The sequence below is a fragment of the Vipera ursinii genome (genome assembly GCF_947247035.1).
Source record: "Vipera ursinii genome assembly, chromosome: 2".
Lineage (NCBI taxonomy): Eukaryota > Metazoa > Chordata > Lepidosauria > Squamata > Viperidae > Vipera > Vipera ursinii.
The window spans coordinates 86,971,213-86,984,132 of NC_139513.1; the positions used below are offsets into that span (position 1 = coordinate 86,971,213).

General features: G+C 40.8%; 1 protein-coding gene across 1 annotated transcript; it reads left to right on the forward strand.

Annotated features, from left to right (window-relative positions):
* Positions 1–3,824: 3,824 nt before the first annotated feature.
* On the forward strand, positions 3,825–5,040 carry NEUROG1 (neurogenin 1; the record flags this gene model as incomplete). The annotated part of the gene is made up of 2 exons (XM_083352109.1): positions 3,825–3,862; positions 4,353–5,040. Exon 2 carries the CDS (start codon positions 4,354–4,356, stop codon positions 5,038–5,040), a length of 687 nt encoding a protein of 228 aa, XP_083208235.1. The 5' UTR covers positions 3,825–3,862; position 4,353.
* Between the last annotated feature and the right edge of the window lie 7,880 nt (positions 5,041–12,920).

The window sequence follows — 12,920 nt, forward strand, 5'->3', positions numbered from 1 at the left end:
ACTTTTTTGTTTGCTAATAAATCCATCTTCATTCTTTCAGAGTATGTACAATTCATAAGGATTCACTAAACAGATGCTCCAAATAAATTGCATACATGGCATACTTTGGCAAAAATATATATTAAAAAATCTGAAGATGGTATGCTTCATACCAGGCAATAGGTTCATGCTTTTTATTTTTCTGTTTCAGATCTGATTGGATGAAAATAAAAATCGATTTAAATAACTGCCCTAAGCGTAAATGAGAAAGTTTGTTAAAAGCTACGCTTGCATATAAACACATGTACAACTATAGATAATAGATGATTAGGAAAAAAAATATAGAATCATTTTGAACTAGTTGGCCCGCAGTGTGAAAAGCTGTGAAAGTTACTTTTCTACTTCAAATATAATAAAAATGTGACAGTTCCCATTTGTAACAGGGAGGGAAGAAATGGACATAACTGAAAGTGGAAGTCCAGAAACTTGCAACATTACAGAATTTCCCAACTTATAAAATGAAAATAGTGGTCTCCTCATAAAAAGCTTGACTGGGTCATTGATTGTCTGATTAATTGATTACATTTCTCTCACAATACTTCTGAGGCAACTCAAGCTGGCACACAGGAAGACAACAATCCTGAGGAGCAGTTTTGGCTGAGATGGGTAAGCCTGAAAACATCGGCCAGTTCCATGGTGGCATGAAAACTTGAATCTGGATTTCCTTGGTCTATATCCAATGCATCAGGGGAAAAGATAGTACTGTTCATTATTATTACAAAATAACCATTTACATTATTTCTTTATAAGACAAAAACAATTACAAATTAGAGGGATTATAAAACCGTGTTTAACAATACTTATTTACAATATGCATTTTATAACACTTTCATATTCTACTTCTCTACTAATGGTTCTACCAGGATCTTTTCCACCAAGAAAAAGAAGCCAATTAAACAAAGTCAAGAAGTGTTGAAAGGCCACTATGGGATGCTAATAGATGACAGACAGCATGGACAACGGAAGCTGGGAGAGGGAAGCAATGTAAGGTAGAATCTGGAAGAAAGTCCATTTGACTGGCATCCTGGAAGGAAAAAAAACATTGGTAACTGGTCTCAATTTCAGAATATTAAATGAAGGAGAATTTACTATTGACAACTTCTGAAAAACCTTGCCAAGACTTTCCCAAGCAGTCTCTGAGAATCGTACATGATTGAACTGAAGGGGGGGAAGGGGAGGAATGGGATGTAACACCCTCTTTTGTAGACGTAAGGAAAAAGTACTCAAAAGTCCTTTGAGTCAAGCTCAACTCCTGACGATTCCATGAACACATCCATATTGTATTCTGACAACAATATCAAAGTGGTTTTGCCTTTGCCTTCTTCCAAAACGCTTTTGTTGGATTTTAATCTCCCCGTGTAGCCTATAAACAGGGTTGGCTTAGTGGTGCCATCTAGCTCCTTAGTGGTAAAAACTAATTGATCACAATAGGGCTTTTAGCTTTAGGATGCAGCATTTCAAAGCAAAGAACTTGAGTTAAGGAAGGGTCACTCTGCTAAAATTTATACCCTAGTGCATTTGTATGGGAGTGCATTCCACCTAACTGAATACATCACTCACAGGTGTAGTCTACATCTGTGTAACAATATTTTTACATTAATATCCTTCATCGTTTCACTTTGATTGTTCCACTTACTCAACCACTTCAGATAGTAGCATGCAGCTGTCCTTGTCTAACCTCAAAAAACTAAAAAAACAAAAACAAACCCAAACCTGATTAGTACTAGATAAGACACCTAGGAACCCAATCTAGGAAGCTGAAAAAAAATCAGAAGGTAATAGCCAGGGCTTTTTTTCTCATAGAACGCTCAGAACGGAGTTCCGGCACCTTTTTTGGGATGGAACCTTGTAGGGTAGGCAAGGTGGGTTGTATGACATGTGAGTTCCGGCACCTTTTTCTTTTACAAAAAAAGCACTGGTAATAGCAAATCACTTCTGTGTTGTTATCAAACCAAACCAAACCCTACAAGACTTTTGGTGGCTGTAAAAGAGTGGTTAAAAACTGAGCTTTTCCTGAGAGCATTTTAGTGATGCTTTTCTACTGTGCCATCTCCCCCACCCTTTCCTTCTATTTTTGTTATTTTTCTAGTTACACTCTATGCTGGATGATAATTTTATTATATGGGAGTCTATCATTCTAAAACACCAAGCAAAAGAAATAGTTTCATAAAATAAAATAACTGTAGTATGTAATCAAGCAAAGTTATATTGCCTGCTTTCCAAATAGAACTTGGCAGCGGGGTGAAACTATTACTATCCCAAACGAACTTGGACAAAACGCTTTTTAACCTCTTACACTGGATTTACAACAACTTAAAACCAAATATTCCGCCGTGTTTTAATCCCAAGCCCCTTTTAACTCGATAAATGCGAAAATACACCTCCGAGCCATACATTGCAAACGGCAAAATAAAGGAAGTGTACGGAACCCCGAAAGAGGATAAATCCACATTATTATTATTATATTATTTTTCTTCATAGGCAAGTAGAATGGATTAGAAAAGAAGGTGTGCCTGTTTGTTTTATTCTAGAGTTTTGAACTATGCAAAAAGTAAACGCTTATGGTCTCAACCGAAAATAAGCCGTAGTAACGTCTTGTTGTTTTTTTCCTTCTTTTTTTCGTGGAAAACTAAGAGCCCTCCCGGCTATTCTTGAAAGTTTCCTAAAGACAAGTCAAGGGACATTTCTCGCCAAATGGGAATTAAGACGCGCCGCATTTCAGAGCCGCTAATTAGAAATCCACCCACCCCCTCCTCCTCCTCCCCCTCCCCTCCTCCGCTGCATCTATCGCGGCAGGTAGAAGAGAATGGACAGGAACGCGATGCCCCCTTTGACACTATTATGATCGCGATTATATTTATTCCTCATTCTATTCAACGGGCAGGGTCGAGGTCCCCAGGCCGGCGACGTGGCTTTTGTAGTTCCTGATGCCTTCAGCCCGATCACGTCGGGCTTCATTCACCGAGGCTCAGCAAAGAGCCTTTCCCCCCCCCCCCAAAAAAAGGAATCAAATCAAATCGAAGACAAAAAAAAGGGGGGGAGAGACCCGAAAAAGCCAAGCGGGCGCCGTCGCTGCCCCCCCCCCGCGCCCTCCCCAATTGCCCGTTTGGCGCAAGGTTGAATGGCCGGCAATGCTCTCTTCCGAGCGGGAGGGGCCGGCTCGCCAGGGCTCCTTTTGGGGGGGGGCTTGTGCCTCCGGCCCGAAGGCTAATCACTTTGTTCCTCCCTCCTCCTCCTCCTCCCTCCCTCCCTCCTCTTTTAATAGACTAATGAAGCTCAAAGGAGGCTTAGCCCTAGTGAGAGCTCACGTGGCTCGCCGCCGGTGCGCGCTGCCCATTGGGCCGCCGTAATTATAGGCACACTCCCGGGAGAGAACGGAATCCTCGGCACATAAATTATGCAAACGAAGGAAAGTGCAGCACGGGGCAGACCTGATGCCTTGATTCATTCATGCCGCCAGAGCTCGCGGGGGGGGGGAGGGGGGGAATCGCGCAAAAGAAGGAGTAGAGGGGGGGGAGGTGGAAGAGCTGCGGAGCGGGCGGGGTGGTGGTGGTGGGGGGGGGCGGCGAGGGGTGAGATTCTATTGTTTTACAGGGTATATAAGATATCTGAGGCCAGTCGTGTGCCAAACTCGCCGCTCGCGCGATTTGATCGCGGCCGAGATCCCTCCGCAAGACGAGGGCTGTCGCGTGTCCTCTCCTCTCGCTTTCAGCAGAAGTCCGGGTTTCCCCAAGTCTCCAAATTAACGTTGGGAAGCTGGGCTGGCGGGCGGCCGGGCGAGCGAGCGTCGTATGCGCGCACCGCCGCCTTGAGCGCGCTTGAAGTGAGTATGAGCCAGAAACGCAGGCAGGAAAGCAATTTGCTAGCTGGCTTTTTGGATAGGTGCTGAGATAGGGAAAGGTTGCAATTCGGTTGGATTACGCTCAAAAAAAAAAAAAGATACACTCGGACTTCCAATCATTCTTGAGCGGGGACGACCCCAGTACAAAAACTCTGTTTGGTTCTAAGTTTAAATTCCGGACTTCATTTTTTGGAAAGTTTTACCAACTGCTATCCCAGCTTGCTTATCTTAGAAACTTGTTTTAACAAGTATTTTTTTTTCTTTGTTTAAAAAATATTTCCTCTTTTCCGTTGTTCCTCATTTTTCACTTTTCTCCTGTTTCACCTTCAGCTGAAATCATCCTTCTTCACCAACCAGCGGGCTTCCAAACCTGTCTGTTCCTACTGGTTGTGGGTGATGGGAGCTGCGTCGTCACATTTTCTGAGTATACAGAACAGCCTTACAGCCACTCACTCCACCTTTTGCCTCACAGGATGTCCTCTGCTTTGGAGACCAGCTACTCTGACCTTGACAACAGCAGTGACGTGTCCTTTTGTATCACAGATGATGAAGGGAGCCTCGGGGACCTACAGATCCCTTCCCTGGCCTTTCCCAAACACGTTGCCTCCCCAGAGCCTCGCTCCCAGAGGTGCGAAGAAGAGAAAGAACGGGGAAAGAGGCGAAGGGGACGCACCAAGGTCAAGAACGAAGCTGTCCTTCACACCATCAAAAAGACCAGGCGAGTCAAAGCCAACGACAGGGAACGGAATCGAATGCATAATCTCAACGCGGCCCTGGATGAGCTCCGGAGCGTCCTGCCCACTTTTCCAGATGATACTAAGTTGACTAAGATTGAGACCCTGCGCTTTGCCTACAACTACATCTGGGCCCTTTCGGAAACCCTACGGCTGGCTGATCAGTGCCTTCAGAAAGCCCCCAAAGAGATGATGCTGCCTGGTTTCTTGGGTTCCACCGATCCACCCAGCCCTGGCAGTGATGCTGGGTCCTGGATTTCCACAGCATCTCCTGCCACCTCTTCCCTCTCTGCCTGCACTTCAAGTCCCAGCAGCCCAGCCACCTCTGAAGACTATTGTTCTGTGCCCGGTGACAGTCTCTTCTCCTTCCACAGCCTGCCCAAAGACTTGCTGCAGAATACAGCTTGTTTTGTGCAGTACCATTAGAAGGCAGAAGGCAACCGTGATATCAAGGGTATTCGCCTTCCACAAGCAAAAGTTCCCAAGCAGCCAGTGCTTATTCTGGGGACTTGGTCCAGCTGTGTTTTTCTCTAGGTACAACAAGCAGCCTGGGGAAATTGTACCATGATTTCTGAAATATGAAAAGTCCTGTATTTTCCCATCCTAAAAGTCAAGGGTGAACAACACTGGAAGTGTGTGCATATATTGTACAACAAGATAGGGAGTCTGTGATAAAGCAGTGTTTAGGCTGGCCTATAACCTAGCCTTTCGAACAAACCTCCCCCAGCTGCTATAGAAGCAGGCTTTAGCCCGGAGTATAGCTTTATTTCGCTACACTCTCTTTTTAAAGATTTTTCTTCTACCACTCCATCCCTTTTGCACTTTTCTACATTTCACAAATCGCCTTTTTGTTTCTTTCCTTTTCAGTCCTGAGCTCTTGGGGGTGGGGCAACAATATGATTTAGGAAAGGGAGGGGGAGGCCGGGAAGGACAGATTTGCTGCTACAGACAAGGTGAAAAGTCAATTTTACAATTTGTAGGGCTGTAATGAAGAAAAATGAGCATGAAAATTTGGTTTGAACGCCCTGACAATGCAATGAAAGGGCTTAGAGAAGGCGGACGGATTCAGCTGGGTGCATGGGCCTCCTGCTAGGGACTTAGCGTGCCAAATGCCCAATAGACCCCTAAGGCTCAGGATGCAGTTTTGACTCTCCCAGGCAAAGCTCTGAATCCCAAGATGATCAGTCCTGAAAGAAGGCAAACTAGAAACTAGGATCATCTGTTGTGGCTCTTGACTTCCACTGCTGTCTTGTACTTGAGAAGAATCAAAGATGGGACATTCACCGACTGGCTCCAGTGCTAGTTTAATTTATTCAAAAGCTTTCATTCATATGAAAATTGTATTTTTGTAAATAAAGAGCTTTATTCTTATGTTATACATTATCTTAAAATCAGATGCTGTACTTTTTTAAAAAAAAAATGTAAATAAACGTCTTTAACATTTGTAACTTCTGTGCCTCTTCATTATTTTTTCTCTCTCTTTCCTCCCACAGTTTCTACTTTCTTAAAATGTGTTTCTGTTTAGAAAAAGAGGAGATGCATTCTATTAATGAACTGGGATATTGCATAGTGGCCTAAAGGCATGATCCAAAAATTTGAAAAGGACTTACCTGTGAATCAGTCTTAACTTTATAGAATTCTCCTGCATCACCTAAACTTTAAACCCAAGTAGAGGCCATTAATGCTCACAAGAAAGCAAATTAAAATTGTTAGCCACAGTTTAGCTCTCAGCGTGAGACTACCTGTGGGGATGCACACTTTAAAAAGAGAAAGAGTTCTTTTGGTGGCAAAAAATATCAGCTGGCAACAGATTTTCAAAGAAAAAGGGATTAAAAGGATCAATAAAAACTGACAATTATGTAGAAAGAGGAAAGTGACAGGTGGGTGCCTAGAGCATTGAGGTTGAAGGCTTTATATTTTTGCCTTTTAAGAAGCCACACTAAAGCTTGCTTAAAGATTTCAAGCTTTTAATCCTTTGTACATTTTTTTTAAAAAAATGGCTTGAGTTTGAATAGTTAAACAACAGACATTCCCATTTCACATGACTCAGAAGGTTGTTTGTTCTTTTTATTATTACAAAGTCTTGATGAAAGTGTTAAGAGAGATACTCCTAGTTTTATCACATACGCTCTTATGTTTTAGCAGCCAGTGTTGTATAATTTTGCAACATGCATCCAAAGCGTCGATACTTTATACTATTGCTCTTTCGGGAACATTAAACTGAGAATCACCAGCCATTCACATTTATGAATGACCTAGAATATATAAATCTGGGCCATAATAGCAAAGGATGAGGGGTATCATTGCCTGTGATCTTTTCTTAGCTTTGTCTCGTTCTTAAGGGCCTTTCCCTTATCTCATTTTGTTCCTCCTTTTAGTCAAAATTTAGCTTGTAGCTAAGTTATACATGGCAGAAATATGTATTCCTTCTTGCATATCCACAGGCAGAACATGAACAGAGCAGGAAGAACTTTAGGAATAGGTGAATTCATGAGCCATCAAGGGATGGCATCTCCAGAGCAAATCTTTGGAGCTGAAGTCCAGGGACCAGTTAGGAGATTGAAACCCCAAATGCTGAAAAGACCTGACAATGCATTTTGATGTAGACACAGTGGTAAAAATTATTTTAAAAAATAAGGACTCCTGGAAGCTCATTAAATCCGAATCAAAGTTTACTTAGCTTGCCCTAGGGATCTCAATAGAAGCAACCCCAAATGAAGAATAGAATAACAGAATAACTTTATTGTCACTTTGAATGTACACTAATCGGCATACATTAAAATGAAATTTTGTTGCATACAGCTCTCAAAAGAGTCACCACCTCCAATATACACCACATGGACTGAGGGGTTTAATATTTTTAAATTGTGATTTAATTTTTGCGGCTAGACTTAATTTAATTTATTTTAATTTTATATTGGATTGTTTTTAAATTTTGCCTTGTAAACCGCCCTGAGTCCTTTGGGAATAGGTCGGTATATAAACCGAATAAATAAATAAATAAATAAATAAATAAATAAATAAATAAATAATGTATGTATGTATGTATGTGTGTGTGTGTGTGTGTATATATATATATATATATATATGTATATATATATATATATATATATATATATATATATATATATATATATATATATATATACACACACACACACACACACACACACACAGACATATTATAGGGCACAGAGAAACAACTCAGTCTAGTTTGGATTATGTACATGGCGAGAAAAACGAATCTTGAGAGTTTACCAGATGGATGGCATAGGGAACAAAGCTTTTACAGAATTGGGTAGTCCTGCTAGAAATAGGAATAGAAATTGGATTAATTTAAAATTAAACTATTAATTATAGAATTCTGTAGGATTCTAGGTATGGTAGCCAAGGTTGAGACCTTATTTTCAAGGCAATTATTCCTTCTGTATTTCAACATGGACATTTAACAAAAAAAAACATTTTAGAAAGTTTCAAACTTTTTGGAATAAGATTGTGAAGCAGATCTAATCTTACACTAGTTACAACTGCCAAGATTTAGGTTTTCTGATGTACGTAATATGCATTGCTTATATACATTGGATTGCCCAGAACAGGAGAGTATAATAAATCGATGTGCAAAGATTATGTAAAATATTCATATTTCAAAAGAGTGCATAAGAATGTGCTAGTTTGACCAGCCATATGTACTTACTGTATTTGGGACTACTTCTCAGTGAAAGGTACCTCCTTTAAAGATTATCATGTCCTAGCCCCAAGGAAGTCAGTCTTCTGTGCTGAACACACACACACACACACAAACTCTTCTTTTGGGATAATTTGCTATTTAAAATCAGGCTAGATCTCCATTCCCCACCCTCCCACAACAATCCTGTTGAGTTTTAGGATTGCCGTCAAACCCTAGTTTTTAAAAAAATATTGGGAGGGAATCTAATGTAAATTAGAAGCCCCAACCTGGTTTGTGTTTAGATGTCTTCATTTTGGGTGGCCTTTGTTTGTCTCTGAATATATTTGTGTTATTACTATTTATTGTAAGTTTTTTAAGGGGTCTCTTGTTGTATTTTAATGCTTTTACTGTAGGAAAGGAATGGCAGCGTTTGAATCTTTCTGGACTGCAGCAGCAGATAAGCCCAATAAATAAATAAAGCCAAGAAAAACACTGTCTTTGAGCACAGTTAACACACTTGCTCAGCACATACTTTCTGCTGTGAAAGATTGGTTTTGGTTGGGAGATTGTTCACCCACTGAGCAGAAGCTCAATTGCTTTGCCTTTGTATGTATGTCACACTGTGGGTGAAAAGACTGTCAGGTTGTGATCTGAAGCACAGCAGACAAAGAAAAGAATGGCTAGTCTTTGGGAAAAGATATAAGAACGGCTTAACCCCCATATTGAAACCTGGAGAAATAAACTTATGGACTTGAAAATTGTTTTCACTTTACCTCTACGATGTTTTCTCCACTGGAATTGTACCACTCGCTCTCTTTAATAGCTGACATAGGGTGTGCAAGACAGGATTTGCAGCTCCCATTATGCAGGAAGGTTCCTAAAAGAGAATCAGTCCAGCCTTTTGCTTTAGAGCTTATGTCATTTCTATAGTGGAGGATAAATCCTCTATTTGGACTCCAGCAAGAGGTCCCTTCAATCCTGCTGTAGGTGCACGTGTCTCGGATAGAACACTGGTTTTCTTTTCCTTAAGCCCTCAGGAGACCCACCAGGAAACCCACCCCAAAGCTGTACTCACATCCTGTTTCAAGAAGAGTGCATATGCTTTCTTTAGCATGCAGCTGGCAGCAACGCTAAGGACACAACGCAACAAGTGCCATGCTCTAGCTAAAAACAATGAGACTAAACTTGTAACTCCTCTCTCCCCAGGTACAAAAATTAATGAGCATTTCCCTCAGCCTAAAATCGTCACAATCAAACTCATCATTCCAGATAAGTTTGTCATCTATGCAATTTAGAAAATTTACAAATAGAGTGAAAACATTACTATTACACTTTTCAGCTAGAGAAAGATCTTGACAATCCAAAATCAGAAAGCCCTAATTTCGGTCTACTATTCCAATAACCAAGTAATTTTTGGACAATATAAAAAGCACAGTAGATTAATAAAGGCTTTGCGAATTTTACTGTCCACATCTGCAACCTTCCCAAGGTCACATCAAAAGTGAGAAAGCACTCAGAAACAGGGCAGAGAAGTGTTCCCTTCAACCTCTCTATGCTGACACCAGCCCCAATCATGCCACTGTGGTGTTAAAAAAATATATCTCTAGAAAAAGGGTAGAAAATGGGGAGCAATATAACAACCTGCCCCCTTCTTTGATGGCTGGGAAGACTAAATACAAATTTTGATGAACTGTTAGAGGGGGAACTATCCTCCTCTAAGTCTGATAGTAAACCTATGACCCAAAGAGATGATGGGTTCTCTTCACTGGATATATTCATCAGGATGTTGGACAACACACACTAGTGTATTCCTGCTGTGAACATGGAGTTTCAGCAAAGCCCCTCCCAATTCTACAACTTTAAAAAAAAACACCTATGCAATGACCGATCCAAGATTGTGTAGTTCTAGTTCATTTCTTGTTCAGCGGCTAAGAAGTGAGGATTCTTTAAAAAGAGAGGCCTTGGAATATCCATCAATTTATTTGATTTACTTCTTTCATCCCAGAGTTTTCTTGCTTCAGTGCCCTCCTGAATGGACCTTTGCAATATGCTGTACACAGGACTGCCTTCGAAGAACCTTCGGAACCCACACGGTCCATTATTATTATTATTATTATTATTATTATTATTATTATTATTATTATTATTATTATTATTAATTGAATTTTTATACTGCCCTTCTCCCGAAGGACTCAGGGCGGTGAACAGGGCATATAAATAGAAATACAAAAGTTAAAAAAAAAATTAAATAATTGCCCAATTAAAACAATCAAAATGTAAAACCCATTAAAACCCTAAGATTCCCCCATCAGGCCAGGCCAGCTTGTTCGAATAAATGGGTCTTTAACCCACACCGGAAGGAGCGAAGATCCGGTGCCATCAGGAGCACAACCGGCAGTTGGTTCCATAAAGCCGGGGCGCCCACAGAGAAGGCCCTCCCCCTGGGGGCCGCCAGTCAACATTCTCTGACCGGTGGCACCCTGAGGAGGCCCTCTCTGTGGGAACGCACAGGGCGGAGGGGAGTCGACGCCGGCAGCAGGTGGTCCCCGAGGTATTCCGGACCCATGCCATGTAAGGACTTAAAAACCATCACCAAGACCTTGAACCGCACCCGGAAGACATAATGCATTGGTGAAGGCAATTATGGGCATTTCTGGATATAGCCATGTTAAGCCTTTGCTATGCTGAGTTATACTTGGTCTGAATAGGCCTCTGGGTGCCATTCAAGATACTGGTTATTACCTTAATAGCCCTTCTTAGCATGAACCAGGATAGCTGATGGATTGCCTTTCCTCAGTAGTTTCTACCCACCTTTTATATCCAGCAGAAGGGGCATCCAGGCCTGTCAATTAAAGAATGCATCTGACATGCTGCAAGAAGTCTTCATTTTCTGCTACTGCACCTGCCCTCCAGAACACCTTATCACCTGAGATCAGGTTGGCCTCAACCTTGCTGGCTTTCCAGAAAGCAATGAAGATCTGGAGATTTACCAGGCATGAGGTTGGGTGGATTGATATCATGTTTCCTATTTTTAAATTTCCAACAGCCATTTCTTTTTTGAATGATATGTATGAATTGTATGTTTTAATAGTTTCAGAGTGTGCTTTTGTTTGCCACTCAGAATAGTTGGATAGAGGGAAAGCCACAAAAAGCTAAATATATTAATAAACAAATGTACATAGTGCTCATTCTCCCCATTTTTCCTCACACAACATCAAACCTGGGAGATTGACTGGGCTGAGAAAGAGTGACTGGTCCAGTCACCCAATGAGCTTCTGTGGCTGAAGATGGATTAGGATCTGGGTTTCCCAAATCCTAGACCAACTAAGCACATTAGCTGCTTAATTATTCGATTAATTATTAGAATAAAAATAATGCATTCAACTACAATCATTACTTTAATAATAACAAATATAAAATGTGAGGTTAGATTTTCTGCAGCTAAAGCTAGCTGTTTCACTTTCCTTACTAATATCTGCATATTTAATCTTGAATTTTAATAATGAAAAATTTCAGCAAGAGAAGAATAACTGACAGCCTAATCCATTGCAACCCTTAATCAAAATTGGGATTTTTTCCTGGAAAATGAAATATGAACACACCCTTAACAATTGCTATTTCTGTCCGGTGAAAATCAGATGCAAAATCAACATTTCCAGAGGTAATTGAAAGTAAGATTTACAATGCTGCAGCACCGCACACACTAAATAGTTCATATACTGCACTGCAGTATAAAGGAACATCTGTGACAGACGCCAGCCTACAACTAGATCCCATTATTATCCACCAAATTCAATACTTCCTATCGTTTGCAGTTTCCCTGCTGCCAACTAGACTATTTGTTGAAGAACTAAAGCATCTTTATTGCTGGTGTTAAACCTTGAACAATGCTTGAATTTCAACCATTAGCGAGACCATTTCTTGTGAGGGATCTTCTTGACTCGTAATCTGCTGTAAACTAGATTTACTGTCGACTTTCTCTGAATGCCTCCCTTAGTACCTGTAAGCACATGAAAGGTAATACTATAATTATAGATCTCAGTCACTCTAATGACCCATTAAGATTGATTTGTATAGTGGTTAGGGATTATAAAGGTAGAAGCAGGTGAGAATTCAAAGTTTGGTATGAAGTCTTTTCTCACTGGTGGCATAGGAAATGCAAAAGAAATCATTTGGGGGAATTAATAAAGCAACCAAAGACAACAATATGTTCACAACTATAAAGATCCAAAATAAAGTTGATCTTTCAAGGATATCTATGAACCAAATGTCTGATGTTTTTTTCAACTGGCATATGTGACTGTAGTGCGGGAAATCCACAGTTTACCACCCACTCATAGCCCTGCAGTTTAATTTTCCTGGTTCCTTAAGGCTCTCTTCCTCAGATTTAGCTACTGAAATTCAGCATTAAAGGACAGGAATTCTCTGATATGAAATAGGGGGTGGGAGGAGAGATGTTTTACATACAGATCCAAATCCAAGGACAGTCAAATGTGTTTAGCCTTGTGTAGGTTTAAAGAATCTACTTTAATAAATCTCCCAAACCCTCAGTAAGAAAATAAGGTCAAAAATGTCACATGGTTATTTAGAAAACCTGCAGTGTCTTCTTCAGGCTGTCAAACCAACCATCTGCCATGAG